The 17,495-nt window shown below is 45.0% G+C and overlaps 1 protein-coding gene across 2 annotated transcripts in view; it reads right to left on the bottom strand.

Moving 5' to 3' along the window:
- Window positions 1-17,495, bottom strand: part of BTBD16 (BTB domain containing 16) — a 957,777-nt gene that overhangs the window by 482,417 nt on the left and 457,865 nt on the right. For both annotated transcript variants that reach the window (XM_078641204.1, XM_078641205.1), the window contains exon 8: window positions 8,819-8,944. In XM_078641204.1, the coding sequence (XP_078497330.1) occupies window positions 8,819-8,944 (126 nt within the window). The remainder of the gene's footprint in view (window positions 1-8,818; window positions 8,945-17,495) is intronic.

The raw sequence follows: 17,495 nt of genomic DNA, 5'->3' as shown, positions 1-17,495 counted from the left end.
GCGAGGCATCTGCAGTTACCACTTGAGGAGCGGGATTGCTTATGTCCACCACAAGGCTGCTTTTTTCATTGCCGCAGTAATCACTACTTTGTCGTCGAAGGAGCCATGCACTTGCTGCCATTGCATGTCTAGCTACTCCTGAAGAGTTCGCATCCGCAACCTGCAGTGGGGTATCGGAGGAATGCATGAAAAAATCACTCCTAGAAGGGATTTGTAACGGCATACTGAAAGACACTTTCTTTTTCTCAACAGAAGAGCCATGGACCTCAGTTTCTCTTGCCTTTCGAAGGATGGAGAAGCCTTGCTGAGAGACGTGTCCAGGATAGCCCCTAGGAATCGTGCTTTCTTGGACGGGTAGATAGACGACTTCTCCTTGTTGAGAGTCAGGCTCAGATTGCTGAACAGAGTAGTACATGTATCGACTGTCTCCTCCGCTACCTGCCTGGATGGGGCCTTCAGCAACCTGTCATCCAGGTAGGGGAAGACTTTAAAATGTTGTTTCCTTAGGAAAGCTTCCACCGGTGCCAGCACTTTGGTAAAGATTCTCGGGGCAGGGCGAAGTCCAAAGGGTAAAACTTTGAATTGGAAGTGGCTTTTGGCTACTGTGAACCGAAGAAATCTCCTGTGGGCTGGATTAATGGGTATGTAAAAATACACATCATCGAGATCGAGATTGGCCATGAAGTCTCCAGGGTTGAGGAGACGTAAGATATCCTGTAGAGAGACCATCCGAAAGGATTGACTTATGAGATAGGTGTTTAGCTCCCAGAGATCTAAAATGGGGCGCCATTTCTCCAGCGTCTTCTTGACCAGGAAAAACCTGGCATAGAAACCTTCCCATTCTTGAGAAAGGTGAACTGGCTCCACTGCTCCCTTGAGGAGCATCTGATGAACTTCGAGCAGCAAAAGACGTAGATGTCTTGAAGGCATGGCGGCAGGGGGCTTAGTAGGTGGCATATTAATAAACTCCAGCGTATGGCCATCTTGAATGATGTTGAGCACCCAACGGTCTGATGTTATCCATTTCCAGTTGTGGAGGTATTGAGACACCCTGCCTCCCTCAGATGTTAACAGCAGGTACAGCAGGCAAAGCCAGAATGCCGCTATTGCTGTTTGGAGGTGTCAAGTCCCTGACGATTCTGTTTTCTTCTTGCGTTGGACCTAGAGATAGAAGAGGTCTGGCCTTGTCTCTGTTGCTATGATAAGACTGAGGTGTAGAACCATAAGAAGAGTACCGTTGTTGTTGGTACCAACCTCTGTCGGAAGTGGTACTCTTCCCTCTGGCACCACGGAAAGGAACCTTCTGATACTGAAGAGTTCCTAGAGATCATGGTGTCTCCGTATCCTTTTTTATGTCCTGGAGGGCATCATCGATATGTTTGCCAAATAATGCCTCACCATCAAACGGAAGGTCCAGGATCTTGTTCAGGACCTCCGGCTGGAACCATGTCACCCTGAGCCAGCCTTGGCGACGAAGAACAGCTGTGCCTGCCAGCGAACGGAAAGCTGTTGTGGCAATATCCATTGCGCAGTCGATCACTTCTGCTGATGTAGTCTCTCCCTCTTGTAAACTCTTCTTGGCCTCCACCATTCCTGTGGGAGCTGGTCTAAATATGGTGATGGATCGCACCACATTTGGCGATCATATCTGCCAAGGATCGCCAAAATATTCGCTGCCCTTACCAAAAGACTCGCCATAGAGGAAAACCTTTTCCCTGCATTATCAAGGCGCCTGCCTTCTTTATCAGGAGGAGTCGTCAGGGGTGCAGAAGGATTGCGTGACTTTTTTTCACCCGCCTGCGATATTACCGAATCCAACTTCGGCTGACCTATCAAGGATACTGGACTATCTTCAGGGGCCTTGTACTTTTTCTCCAGGCGTGGCAAAACTGGAATGACAGTAGCCGAGTTTTTCATTGCCTTTAACTCCTCGTCCCAGACATGGCTGACAATGGAAATGGAACGGACCACTTTCCTGTAGGGCTCCTAAAAAATCATAAAGGAAGCATTCCGTCTGAACCAAAGGAAGTTTAAATCTACTGGAGTCTCTTTCCATCAGTTTGTGAAACCCCCCAATGTCTGCCGGGGGAGAATCCACTGGATCCAGAGTAGGTAAAGCTGGGTCCAAGATCACATAATCATCCCACTCTACACATTGGTTCGATCTGTTGCCATCGTCCTGATCCTTGTCTGAGGAATCGTCTTGTACTTATTGAACCACTGGAGGTATATCTGGGCTGGATACCTGCGGCTGTGAACCAATCTGGGATGGTTCTCCCGGCAAAACCACTGCATAAGCTGATGGTGCAGACACAGCATATACTGCAGAAAAGGAAGAAGGAGGAGGAGTAGTTTAAGAAAATCTCTTCCTATAATCCTGTAACATGCCCTGAAGATCTGCCAGGAGGGAAGAAGGGACTGAAACCATCTCCTGGCCTGCGCCTTCCTGACGACGAAAGGATTGCTGGTATGAGCACTCATGAAGGTATTCGCCCTCAGAATCCGTGTCCTGGCATTTAACCAACAATTGAGAGGGGCTATGGGCATAGCCAAAAGAATCCTGGTCATATCCGTCAGATTCCTCTTCTTCTTTTAGCAACAGTGCGGGAGGCAAGGGGGTAACCCTCCTTGGAGACGTCATATCCGGCGTTATCCTCTTTAAGGAAATATTGATCCTCTCCTTCGACAATGGGGTTGCAAGAGAAACCATCGTAGACAACGTCGTTGACAGAAGATCTACCGTCAGCGGTTAAATCGTCGACGAAGAGATGGGCGTCGTCAACACTGTCGTCGACGAAACCGTAGACACTCCTGCCGTCGTCATAGTTGCTCTCATCGCCGCTACCGACGTCGACATTATCGTCGTCCTCGCTGTAACCGTTGTCGACGCTCCGGTCGACATTAACATCGATATGTGGAGAGTAGAAGGTACCGTCGATGAGTTCTCGAAGGTGCAACTTTTTTCACCTGAGATTTGGATGTCTTCGTCGGCGGAGTCTTCTGCAGCGTCATCGATGATCTGGAATCCTTCTCTGACTTCCCAGATGTTCGAGAAGAGGGCTTTTTAAAAGCTTTAGCAGACTCCACCACTGCTGTAGAAGAAGATAGTCCTTCCCTCTCCTTTGCACCATGGTGAGGAGTTTTGCTAGGACCCTGGCTCTCAGACTCACAGGGGTCTTTTTTGAGGCCTTTACAGGACATGAGGATGGTGAAGGGGAAGCCCTATCCCTTTTCACTGACCTTCTAGATGAGGTGAATAATGATGAATCCTCACTGTCACTTGACAGAGTTTCCTTCCTCGACTTCAGCTTCTGGAGCCAAGTGAGGAGGCGACCCTCTTTGTTGAGAAGGTGCGGCAGATCTTACATTCCCCTGCCTTATGATCAGGGGACAGGCAATAAATGCAGTCCTTATGCCTGTCCTCCATATACAGCCTCTTCTTGCCACAGGTGGAACAAGCCTTAAAAGGGCTTTCTTCTCCTTGTCAGACATTTCCACATGAAATACCAAACAATACTTAAGAAAAAATGCTGAAAAAGAAGTCAACTAGAGTTGAAGTGAGCAGAGCTCAAAGGAGACTCCCTTAGCACAACGTGCGGTAGAAAATCTGAGACTCTGAGGTTCTCTCAGGAGGGTTCTATGGGGTGAGGCTAATCTGATTGGTTGTTGCTTTACTTTGGTCTCTTTTGCAAAAAGAGGTGGTTATGCTACAAAAGGAATGAGGCCTAGGCCTTTTTCTTTCTCTGTTGTATCTACTGCTATGTTATTTTGTTTACCGAGACTCCCATTCCGATGACGGGGAATGATACAAGATATGGGAATCTATGAAAGTTCCAATACTGGAGTAACATGCTTGCAACCCCAAGCTCCTTATCTTGACAATCTCTCTTTAATGTCCCAGCTTTTGGAACTGAAAACAAGTTGGCACCTTGAATTTAGAAAGGCTTCCTTAACTTCCCTTCTCATTATGCTCCTTCCAAGACACACTATTACCACTACTATATTTCTTGGGCCACCCTTGAGTCCAATGAGAATTACCCTCGCCCCTAGCCTCCAGTTTGGAACCAGTCTGTGGAGACTTCTTCTTCCTCTTAGGCGTAGAACCATGCTGTTCCAGCCCTTTGTGAACCCTATCAGCCAACCACTGATCTGCAAGTTTTGTTGAATTTGTCTCTGGCAAATCAGATATGTATTGCCTAAGTGGGGTAGAACACTCCATTTCAAACCGCTTAATGACAGCTTCCTTCAGTCACTCTTAGACCATCCGGTCTACATAGGCATCTTCCTGTACCTTTCAATTGCATGCACACCTCAGTTAAGTCCTGCGCTTTACAGGCGACTTTTACAAGCAACCTCAAAGCTCACAAACCATTCCAAAATATCCTGACCTGACACATGCACAAGATCTTTTGAAACCTTGGCCGCAACAGTTGTGTGGAACAACAGGCCCCATGTTCAGTCTCCATTTTGTGTTCATGTTTTAGCTGGACATTGTTTTCTAATGGTGACTTTTAACATGATTCACAATTACTTGATATTCTACTTAGAAATTGACAAGGCTAGGAACGTAGGACGCAATGCCCTTGCATTTATGTTGTCCGGTTGGAGACAGCTCTAAGACTCAAGACACACCATTGCTGTGGCTCTGCAACTTAGACACAGGCAGTTGGAACAGTGCATTTACTATTTAAACTGCCTCTGCATTACATTTGGCAGAGAAGCATTTCTGCTGGGATTGTCCTGGAACGAGATGCACTGTGGCTGAGATGTAGTCATGCTGACTCTGACCTCTATCCCACAAAGGACAATAGCCTGTTCTACACAGGCTGGCTTCCTGCTACATCACACTCAGGTATGGGGGGTAGCCTATCCCAACAGATCTGGCAGAGAATACTCTCACTATGCTCTCTACAGTAAAGGTAGTGTTAGTTAGGAATATAATCATATAATCACATAGTAATATTATGAAGGTTGAACTATTTGTGCCTGATTCGCAAAAGTAAACTTAGGCCAAAAGTCTAAGGGCCCCATTAGGATGGCGGGCAGATCGCCCCCGCCGGGCTGGCGGTAACACATTGTGTGTGTTATAGTCATTTAATAGGGGAGGTCGGAGTAGGGAAATATTGCCTCTCCCCCTTCTAAGTGTATGAGATTGAGTATTCACAAGTGCCAGATATGTCAGGTAAAGTCAATCATGAGCTGTGCTCCTTCCTACCTGTTTCTAAATGGGTGTTTTTCTTCTTTATGCAATGAGGCCCTGAAAGAACTTTTTAGGAGTGGAACTCCATTGAACTGATTTTGCACATGCCATAGCAAACTCACACCCGTGTCATAACCCCGTAATTTTGCGTGATTAAAACCCAGTGGCACCTGTATTATAACCATGTGCCTGATTGAACTTACTTCGTGTAGTATTATGTTTTGGTGTGCAATCAAAGTACTTCTCTTTTTCTATAAAGAGCATCAACGGGCTTGACTCCTTCACTGGTCCCAACATTAGGGAAGTAAATGTCCACTGCATGATCAACAGTTTGTATGCCTTCCCTGAATGCCTTTGTGTACAGACTTACATTGTGACCCTGGCATTACAATAATCTAGCATGCACAGTTGTACACAGAGGACTAGTCCTGTATGGTACTGCAAAATCCCGAACCCTTTCGGTGACAGAGTTGTGCGCGAGTGCCCACATAGTAGGCATTGGATTACTATACAAGCTCTGGAATTATCATATAAAGAAGTGGAGCAAGTACACCAGACCAGACCATTTTTCTCTGTGTGATGGACAGATGAATTTACAGGCCCGCTCATATAAAGTTTTCTCGTTATGTAAAAGCCAGAACCTTGGGATGACAACCTGTGTGGATGCCCAGAGCATGCATATACAGTGAGTGTGCTTCACATGTGTGAGGGTTGGACTCTGTGCGTTGTGTTAGTGGAAGTTCCAGTGGGCTCCATTTTCAATGCATCTGGCTTAACATAGCACAAGATGCTGGATGAGGACAGCTTCCTCAAGCTTTAGAGCTGTACTGCCTGTTGTCCCAGGCTTTAAAGTTAGGACGGATGGGCAAAGGGCTTTCTTTAGCAATTTGATGAGAGCATAGTTAGCAAATAGCCGCTGAGTTCTTCAGGAGCACTGGGATTTGGTAGATTGAACAGGGGATGAGAAGGACAGCAGTTACTGTCGTTCAAGATAAGTATATTCATACCCAGGGCTTGTACTTTTGTCTGTTCCCAATTACTGCTTCAGGAATGTGGTTGACATCCTGGTGCAGAGATCTCACCCTTCATTATACTTATGTTTTGGATGCTTCTGCTTGGAGCCAACACCATTGCTACCAGCTGTGATAGCCATCACTTCCCTCAAAGTCTGCGCCAAAGTGCAGCCTGAAAATTATATTTTGAAGAGAAGTGACCCAAGCAAATTCTGAAACCTTAGACAATGGAGAGACATCCCTTGTCTGGAAAATATATGCAAAAGTAGGATTCAAACCACCTCATTTTGTTCAAACCCAAAGTACTTGAGGATCTACTGTGCATCCAGGACTGTTCTGTGCTGGATCAGTATCCCATCGGTAAGAGGACATTGCCCGAAGTCTCCAGCTTCTGCTGGAGTTGCTGAGGGTCTGCCTGAAGTATCTAGAAGTCTGCATGCCTATTAAGAGAGGGAAGGGTTGTAATTCTCCCTGCTAGAGGAGAGACTGTTTAGGAGGGGAAGCCCAGCATTGTCCCGAAATTTGGAGCACCAAGAAAAAGCCAACCATTCCAGAGCCAGGAACAAACTGAGCCATGGAGGGGTCTCTACAATCCCAAAGTGTGATTCTCGTGTGAGCCACACCAAGACTGTTATAGAGCAAGTACCACTGTAATGCCTGGCAGTCTACTAAAGGCTCGAACGTTCTGGGGCAGCCACTGCCAACACGAGGGAGACCTGCAGTGAGACTGAAGGGAGTTGAGAGAAATGTGGAGACCTTGGATCTATTGGGTAAGAGTTGCAGCAAGAAGTATTGAAGGTGATGCTTCACGAGTCAGCAAAATCCCTGCGTATTATGAATCCAAAGCTTCAGGAAGTGTTCTTCTCTGTAACCCTGCTTTGACACTATATGGTAGTTCACTGTGGAACGATGGGACACTGAGGGATGCCTGAGTGGCATAACTGCTATCAATGCTACACATCTCGCCACCATGGCCATACAAGACTAAGAGAACATCTCATGTTATGGATGTGTCTTTTCTCAGGTGCTTGACTCTTCTTAGTCCATCCCCTCTGAGACAGCATGAGGTGTAATGATAGAAAGGGCTCCTCCTCCACGAACTTCAGAGCCTTCATGAAATGGACATGTGATGCTAACAATGATCTATCCACCGGTCCTGGAGTAGGATTTTCTGTTTTTCCTAAAGTGTTTTCCTAGATATTGTCTGCTGCTGCTATCAAGCTTCAAGACAGTGATCCTCAGGTAGGCAGAGGATGCAGAGGTCTTGATGATTCGAGTGAAGTTTTCTTTCAGCTACAGGAAGGGAAGTTGCCAAAAACTGATAGCATTTTGTGAAACACTAAAAACAATTCCTGGAAGATGTAAGACATTTCTCACAAAACACTCCTATGAGGAAAAAACTTTCATCGCGAAGCTTTCTGTTCTGTTTTTAAAGATCAAAGTGAGAAAGAATGTCCGGTGCTTTCGGATTCTTTCATCAGGTGCTCATTTAACAGCAAGCGGCAGGGGATAATAGAATACTGCAAGACTATTGTTCCTTAAAGGCGCAGGGTCAGTTTTCCAGTGTAGAGTTTTGCAGCATCTATATCAACACTGTCATGCTTTTCCTGTCAAAAAGGTTTGTGAAAGATATCCATGGTCTTTGCAAGCAGCATTATTCAGGTTGCAAAATGTTTTTTTATTTTTTAAATTGTGCTTTTTACCAAAAACGTTCTATTTAATTTTTTTAACAACTCTATGACTCTGCACATGGGCAGGTAAACTCGGGATCCCCTAGAGGAATATCCTACCTCATTTTCTAATTCTACCACTTTCTGTTCACAGTGGGAGGAAATTTATAATTTTCTCCACACTTGCCCTAATTTTGCCCGGACTAGTGCCAAAGGGGATGAACGTGTATTGCAAATCCACATACATTCTAATCCATACATATGCTATGTATGGGTCTCACAGAGAGACTCTATAGTTTATTTCAGTTTCTGAATCTCATAACCCACTGCAATTACATCAGAAAGTTGATAACCTAACTGGTTGTGATATCATAAAAGCCTTCCAGGTAAGGCCAGGCCTCCCAGAGAGCCTGTCAGTGCAGTCCTGCTTGGCTGCTTTGACTGAAACCAAAGGGAAAAGGAGCAGGGAAGGTGGTGGGAAGCTTTGGCCAATGACGGTGGCTAAGTTTTTCTCTTAACCTTTGGGACACAAATACATAACTGAGGCTATGTTATGTATGGCTCCCCCATTACTCCTCTGCACAGCAATTGAAAGCAAGTGGAGATTATTTTGGGGGCCATACTTAGCCAAATTTAGATGAGTAACAAGTGAATTATGGGGATGTTTTTCACCTTGGGGTTGAGCTTCCCTCTCGTTGTCTACTTGATGTCACTCAGAACCCCAAGGTGAAAAACATCCCCGCAATCCACTGTTACCCATCTATAATTCTATATGTTGCTGCTGAATAAATAATGTACCCCTCATTGTAAATCAAAGAATGTCTACGCAAGCCCTACCCTTAGCTTCATGACACACCCTGGCTTATTTTTGCTAATAAAGGCCGAATGTAGTTGTGGAACACCCAAGGTAAAGTGTTTTAACATTTGTACATTACCTACTTTGGTGACTAGCTCATCCTTTACATCCAGGCTGATAGTCACTTTCTCCCCTGCCATCTTTCTCAGGCTGGATTCTGAGTGGCTTTGCTTGAAGGCAGAGGGATACAACATGTTTGTTCTTCCTGTTGAGAAAATTAATGCATTTTGCGTCAGACTTGAAATCTTGCCGTGCCACCTCTCTAAGACACTGTGTGAGCCAGCTTTACAAACCAACTCTCTGAACGAGCTACAATATCTGCGCTGGCTTTACAAACCTGCTCCCTGAATCTACGAGCAGTACCAGACAACTAGAACCATCTGAGTCAACCAGGTTATCCGATTTCTAATTCTAGTCTCTGACCAAGCAGAAGTGTGTGAGCCAGATATCCAAAAACGGCTCTCAAAACCATCTTTCATGACCAGAAAAATAGAGTAGAAATTAAAACAGGATCTCTGTGCCAGTTATGAAAATCAAGTCTATGAACTAACTTTTCAAACCAGTCCTTTATACCATCCTTTTGAAGTAAATCTTTGAACCAGTTTGTCACAGTTATAATGTTCATAATACAGTTATAGGATAGTTAGAGTTCAGTTGTCATTATCCAACTACTGTTTAGCAATCACTCAATACATCCTCAAAGTTAAAAACAAAAAACATGAAAAGACTACTGAAAATAGCAAAAAGCTTTACAATAATCTACTTATAATAGGCATGTTGTTCAAACCATGATAAAATAGAATACAAATGGTTACATTTAGCAAAATTGGAATTCCAAGTTTCATCTATCAAGTGGAATGTTCTTTCTTATACAATAAGCATTGGCAAAGTCAACAGACTTGGGTGTTGGCTGTAGACCTTCCAATACTGCCAAAGCTTGCTTGCTTTGATGTTTTCTTGTCAAACTTTATCATAAACAATTTAAATATGGTCATTTATATGAGCACATGCAGGTACAAGCAAGGGCGATCATCTTTGAATATTTATGGGGGATTTTTTACAAATCCCCCATAAAGGTGGCCATGTGAGTCTGCACATATGCACCTGCAAGGACAACCATATGTGAATATGTTTTGTTTTACTTTTGTAAGACCTTTAAAAATGGCAGGCTGTGTATTATATTCAAAGAATGTGAGGATCTTGTTCCTGAAGAAAAAGGATTCAAGAAAAAAGAGTGCAGAGCAATATGTAAGTTCAGATGAAAGCATGAAGAGATCTTGAGGAATAATCTAGGGTTTCTGTGTATTACTGCACTGTTGTAATTGAAAAAAAGAACAAACTTTGTCATTGTGAAGGTCTAAATATCACGGAACCTTCTTACGGATGCCAGTGCTAGAATCAGAGCCTTTATCCAAGATCAAAACTGAGAATTTTGCGGATGACACAAATAAGCTCTGATAGTATAGTGAAAAGTTGCATGACAGTCAGAAGTTAACGCAATGCGGAGTTCCGAAAAGACCATTCTTGAATTCCTCATAAAGTGTTGCAACAAAATACATGCAGCAAATGATATATGTCTAAACAAAGACTACTAGAAGATTAGTGGTCGCAAAAGTGTACTTCAAAGAAATTGGCTAAATACTCGACATAAGCCTGAAGCTCATGTGGTTGTGAAGACACTGTGTGGAGTTCCTGTCAAAGGCACTTCAGCTTGCGACAACATCTTTTTACATTAATAAGGGATGTTTTGAAGTGGAAACTCCATGTGCTCACACATGTTCAGGTGCCATCAGGCTGAGAGGCACTGTGTCAGAGCAGGACATAGATTTTTTTTTCCATATCAAGAATAAAACAAGCACTTGCAATGCAATTGGTCTCGCATTTGTGAAAGTTTGAGTTTTTGCTGTGGGAAATCATTTTGTTTGCTATTTATGTTTAATTATTTGTAGTGGAGTTGATGTATGTTGTTGGTAGTGGAACTATGTGGTTTGAATTGGAATTATTAGTTGCGGAATTGTGTGCAATACCTTTTTGCCTATGTGATTAATAATAAGTTAATATAAATAAAAATAAGGCAAGATGGCCGTCGAATAGGAGCTCTTCCAGGGAGCTCCCGGGTTGGGGATTACCAAATCCGTAGTTATCCCTGTGTTAATCCGACCATCCACCATCCTCCATCCTACATCTCATCCCTTCTACCCACTACTCTACTGGAGCTCATTCTCCTATCCGCTCACCTGCTGGATCATTGTCCCCGGGTCGGTCGGACATTGTCTCCTCTGCTACCATTCCTGTTGGTGTGACCTGGAAGGGGTGAAGTTTGTGCATCCCATAGGAGCACCCATCAAGAGGAATATTCTGCTCTGGCGCTGGACTGGCAGTGGTGAGTAGACGCCTGGCCGCGGTGGTGTACGGATGACCGGGACCCACACGGATGACCGGGGCCGGGTCAGTGTGTTGTAATCTTCCTCCTTCCCTTTCCCTTGGAACATTCCTTCCTCCCCTCCTCCCTCCTTCCTCTTTGAACGTTCCTCCAGAGTTCACTGTAGAATGTTGTAGAGCCTGTCAGTTAAGGAGAGTGGATGACAGAATAAAGACGTTTGTACTCACCTCTGCCTCAGAGTACTTTCTTCACAACACTGGCGACGAATTGGCGCAGGGGGCCAGCTCTGTCATCTCCCCTTTCAGTACTCTCTCCATCCTGTATATTCACATGCTGATCCTACTAACCTGCACGGCGTGTTCCTGAGAAGAATATTTTGGACTCTGTGAATGACGTCTGGTTCCAGGTGTCCTCATTCCGCTGAGAAGCTTACTTGCACCAACCTCCATTTTTTTTTCATAATCTGCACTGGCGTCGATCTGCACTGAGGACAGCGAGTTATCTCCCCTTCAAGTATCACTCTGTCTCGGTCAGCTGTTTTTTTTTTTGTAACCACCTTTCTCATCGACAAAGAGGAGAGAGGTGTTCATCAGTGCTGGGTCCGTGCTGCACGCCTCATAGTGCCTCAGAGGAGTGCCTCACGTGTCTGACCATGGTCTCCTCAACCGGCACACCGTCAACCACAGGACAAGGCGTCAGCTACTTCGGGTCCCTGAGTGAATCTCCCTCAACTACCTTCACCTTGGGTGCCTTACTTTCTATGAGGTGTTCATCGGAGCTGGGTCCATGCTGCTTTCCCATTGCCTGCTGCCTCATACTGCCCCAGAGGCTCGCTTCAGCTGCAATGTTCTACGACCTCCTCATCCAGGTATTCTACGATCTCCTCATCGTGCGGGGAGCAAGCTGTCTAGTCTGTATGTATGCTGCCTTTTAGAGCCTCAGAGGATCACTTCAGCAACAACGTTCCGCGGCCTCTCAATCCAGCACACCTTCACACGCAGGAGTCAACTACGTTGTGCCTCTGAGTGAACTTCCTGCACGGTTTTCACCTCGGGCAATTCCTCCGGTGCACCAACCGGTAGGGGACCAATCTTTACTGCCGGCTTCCTCCCGAGCGTCCCCGGTGCTCCAACCACTGAGGGCGGGCCGGTCCTTTGTTTTCCTGTTTCCTGCTGGATTAAATACACATAAAGGAGACCTTGCAGACTGCTCCGGTTACCTCTGGCCAAGTAAGGTCTTTCCATTGCCAATATAGATCATTTGTCTCGTGGTGACTTCCTCACCACTGTGTGTTAACCTATTCATTTCGCACCACCGGCAGGGGGCTGACTCCTTTTGATGGTGTCAAGGACTGTCCGGGACTATGTGGGGAACACAGTCAGGGACTTTGGCAAGGACTGGGAACTGGGTAGAAAACTTACACAGGAAGAGGAGTACAGCGCTGCCCAGGATCATACAAGGAGTCAGAGGAGAAAAAGGAATCCAAAGGGGAAGCCTGTACAAGTGAACAAGATGGGTAAGACTCAGAAAGGAAGGGAACTCACAAGGCAATTTAGCATTCAGAATAGCTACACCCAGGACAAATGTGCAAGACATATATATGAAACAACATTAACAATAAAGAGGGGTGTGGAATAAAGCACTCAGGAGCTCAACAAGGTAAGACTGAAGCTCAGTAAGTTTCTTTCCCACAATTACTGTTACAGATACTGACTGCAAATACCCACATGTAGGATATGCATGCAAAGGCAGTCTGTGGAGCTTATACCTATGGTGACGTTATAAATGTAACTCAAAGACAATACTCACAGTGAACAAGAAACACCACCTAGGTAGTCAGCTGTGCCCACGGATCCTGGTGATCAAACAGGAACACGCAAGGCAGTAACAGCAAGGGTGTAGGACTAAACACAAGCCCAATAGGCAAGGAGCAAGCAAGGAGGAGTGCTTAACATAAAAGGAAGGAACTCACAGGGCACACTTGGCATAAAGCAGGTAACAAACATATATGGTAACAGTAGTAAGACAGCAGAATAGAAAGACAGCAAACTAAAACTGGAACCAAGGGAATGGGAAGAAAGGCAGGGATTGGAAACGGATACACAGAAGGGGAGGCTACAAGGGTATACAAGAATAGTGCAGGTTAAGGAATCAAGAAAACAAAGAAGTATAGAAGGCAGTGCTGGGGAGGGAACAAGAAGTGAGCTAAGGCTCAGGAGTCAAGTCAGCACTACACAGTGCCAGTTCAGGAACAGGGAATTACCGAAGCTTCAGGAGTCAAGGTAGCACTGCAGGCAGTGCTAGTTCAGGAAACAGGGAAAATACTTTAGCTCAGGAGTCAAGGTAGCACTACAGGCAGGCTTGTTCGAGAAACAGGACATAGCTACAGCTCAGGAGTCTAGAGAACACTGCAAATAGTGCACATCAGGAACAAGAAATAGCTGAAGCCCAGGTACAGGAACAAAGAATAACTATAGCCCAGGAACTCAGGAAACAAGAGCACTGCAGGCAGTGCTAATTTAGGTACAAGGAATAGCTATAGCTCAGGTACTCAGGAAACAAGGTAGCACTGCAAGCAGTGCTAATTCAGGAGAAGGGAAATTGCTTGAGTACAGGAACAAGGAATACTAAGGCTCAGGGGTCAAGGTAGCACTGCAGGTGGTGCTAATTCAGGAACAAGGAAAACAGCAACAGGTCAGGAACAAGACATAACTAAAGCTCAGGAAACAAGAATAGCAAAAGCTCAGGGAGCACTGGAAACAAGGACCGGTCTCACCGGTAAATGGCTACAATGACCAACCCTGGCCTGAAGGGAGCTGGGGCTTATAAGAGCTCACAGTAATCACATGCAGCAGGTGTGAGCAGGCTAGCAGCAGCCACCCACAGGTGAGCTGAATTCCTCCACCCATCCTTGGCCTGCAGGGGTGGAGGCAAAGCAGTGAGCAGGGAATTCTGGGTAATGGAGTTTCAGGCATGAGTAGGCTGGCTTCAAGTGTAAGCAGGCTGGCTTTCACAAAACCCGGCATGGATTGGGAATGGATGTCAGTTCCCAATAACTGTCCAAATGGCTGGAAATCAGGATATTCATGCAGGGGAGGGTCTGGAAGCTTAGAAGACTGGAAAGTCCCACTATGTGGCCCCCTAGTGGTGGGTACGAGAACACAGGGAGCAAATTGTGACAGACGGTATTTTGCTGAGTGTCTCTGGCGCTCATGTGTCACTGTTCCACTACTCGGCAAGGAAATCGTGACTGGTGTACCTTTATTCTGCATTTCATGTAAGATTATTTAGTTCTGTGACTTTCTGGGGCTATATGTTGTGGATCTGACGAATACACCAGAGTCATGCTGTTTCATTCAAATTGAAGATCTAGCGCCCTCGTGTGCCCAGTGGTGCTCTTGACAGAAGCTGACGTCGCTAATTTTTTTACTTGTGGTGAGGCGATCCTCCGAAGCCCATCAGCCCACGCCGGCCCTGCTCACAGCTCCGCTGTTTCCTGCGCCCATCAGCCCCGCCGGCCCTGCTACTTTTCTCCTCAAGCTCAGTTCCATCAACAAATTAGTAAGAACTTCCATTTAAAATATATGTTACTGAAGTCTGCTCTTCAAAAAAAAATAATAATAATAATTACAAAAAAAATAGTGGGCAATGTGTGTGGCTGTACACCTGGTTTGGTGTCTTTCCTTCGGTGATACGCACACTAAGCCTACAGAAGACTTTTTTTGTGAGTTGCGTACTGAGATACGCACTCATTCCTACAGAAGACATTGCTTACGAAATTTCTGTAATTGCTATGATACTACTTGTGGGGGCAGTTTGCTATGTACTTCAATGACACTGGTATTTAGGTACAAGTCGGTGAAGTTTGTTTTACTCAATTGTACTCTGTTTATATGTAATTTTTCACTGCTTACCCTGCCACAGGCCTATCCAGAGGACATGCTCACCTTTATCAATGATCCAAGTTACTTTGCATGTTTCAAGTAATTAAAGCGTCCAAAAGTGGGACTACCACCACTAATGTTGTGAATCTCTTTAGATTGTAGCAGCTTACTAGAGGAGGTTACCATATATTAATGTTCTTCAGAAGACACGGTATTCTTATCCCATGAGAAGTCCACTTACCGCATACTGCCCGACCAGTTGTAGCTCGGTATTGGTTCCCTCCATTCTGACTTTAGAATAGCTCCTGTGGCTAGTATAACTACGATCACCACTATGGCTGTACAAGGTATGAGTATGAGCCAACCTCCTACATTCCTAAATGAAACCGGGGAACTGGAAATCCACTGGAAGAAATGGATAAATCTATTTGCCTCACACCTCATTGTCATAGGTGGCGAAAGGTATTCTGCAGTGCGCAAACAACTCATCTTGATGCATAACCTAGGCATACAAGGTAGGAAAATATATGAAGCCTTACCTGAACCAGATCTAGAAGAGGATGAGGCGGGTATGGACGAGTTTAAAGTTACCCTGTTACAATCAGAGGCACATTTTGGTGACAGGGTAAACATAGTTTTGGAGTGGCATAAGTTCTTTACCCGCATCCAAGGTAAACAGGAATCTGTCATCAATTACATAGTGGTACTCAGAGGCCTGACCCAATTATGCGACTTTGGTGAACTCACCGATTCGCTTATCAGGGACCAACTGGTCAGGTGTACATATAATAGCCGGATCCAAGAAAAACTACTGGCAAAAAACCCCACCTTGAAAGTAACAGTTGGCATAGCTGTCTCTGTAGAACACACTGCCAAGTGTATCAAAGAAATGAAGACACCCAATGAACTCGTAGCTAACGTCCGTAATAGCAGTGGTGTGCAGGACAATTGCAGTGATAATGAGGTGTTCAAAGTTAGACCCGGTCAAGTCAAGGGTACCAATTCTGTCAGAGAAACGGAGAGGTTATAATGCTATAGATGTGGCAGCAGCAATCATCTTGCCAATGATGTGCGTTGTACTGCCCGCAATGTCACATGTGTAAAATGCAACAAGAAGGGGCACCTGGCTAGTGTTTGCAAAAACAGCAAGAACAGTCAAGTTAAAGTAGTGTACAGTGAAGGTGACTTGTCCTCTAAGTACGTGTTGCAAGTAAAAGCTAAAGACGATCATACTTCTCCAATTTCTCCCGGGCACTCCAATGACCACAGGTTCATTGAATATCCTAAATGCGCCATCCTTGTGAATGATAATCCCATAGATGTGTTTGTTGATTCATGTGCCCCGGTTACCTTATTTAATATTGAGGTCATAAATGAGATATTTGATACCTCCAGTCTCAACATGCTGGAACCTGACATTTCAGCCGTAGGGTATGCTGACAGAACATCCCATTAGTGGGGATGATGATGGTGGGTATTAAATTCAAAGGGAGAACCATATGGGGCAAAGGGTACATGGTAAGCAAAGGTTCCAATCTGTTGGGTTGGCATCATCAAAGAGAGTTGGGGATTGTGCTCGATCCAATTAATAAAGATCAAGTCCTCTTAGCTGAGTGGGAGGAGGAAACCAGCAGTAATGTAACTAACTCTTCTGAATTGTTCTCCGGAATAGTCCACCATGTAAATAGTACTGCCTGCAGTGTGTCTCCCAAGGGAGTAACATCATTACAAAGCAAAGTTCTGTATCTGGAACTAATGGTGTTAAAAGTTGGCCTGTAGAGAAAATTCATGCTCAGTCAGGAAATCCTACAGCAGTTCCTAAAATACCATGGACTAAGTTGGCATTGCAAATTATCAGCCCCATGGGACAATTAGGAATCCTGCAGAGATTTTTGATTGTACTCATGGACTACACTTCTCACTGGATCAAATACAAGTTTGTTCCATGTGTCTCGACAAAAACCCTCATCGACTTCTTAAGAGACTCATTCACATGTGAAGGTGTGCCAGCTTGCATAGTCACCAACAATGGCATCAAGTTCTCTTCCATTAAAATGAAGGCATTCCTAAATGATCTGGGCATCGAGCATGAGGATACCACTTTGCAATGCCAAGGGGACAATGATTGCATGCGTAAATCTATACTTTTGATTAAAAATCTCACTCAAAAAGCTGCTGCCAACAATATAGATGTGGATAAAATGTTAAGAGAAGGCATTTGGGCATATCACACCTCTTCCGACTTGATAACGGGAGTAACCCCTTTTGCTTCCATCAGGGGAAGAGATTTGATTACCAAATCAATTATCTCCTGATTCACCTCGCACTTAGCCTTCATCTTAAATGTAACCCTGTTGTATCCTTCCTCCACCTTGGCAGCAGTGTGTTTCCTGTGCCTCTCGGCCACTGGTTTTTTTACCCAGCATCTGATACTGTTTATGCTAGCTTTCCTACATAGGACCCCTTTTTTGTCCTTACACCCTTTGCTT

The sequence above is a fragment of the Lissotriton helveticus genome, chromosome 5_1 (assembly GCF_964261635.1).
Source record: "Lissotriton helveticus chromosome 5_1, aLisHel1.1, whole genome shotgun sequence".
NCBI classification, from domain to species: domain Eukaryota; kingdom Metazoa; phylum Chordata; class Amphibia; order Caudata; family Salamandridae; genus Lissotriton; species Lissotriton helveticus.
The sequence above is the reverse complement of the archived record's forward strand: the minus strand, read 5'-3'. Positions and strand labels throughout refer to the sequence as shown.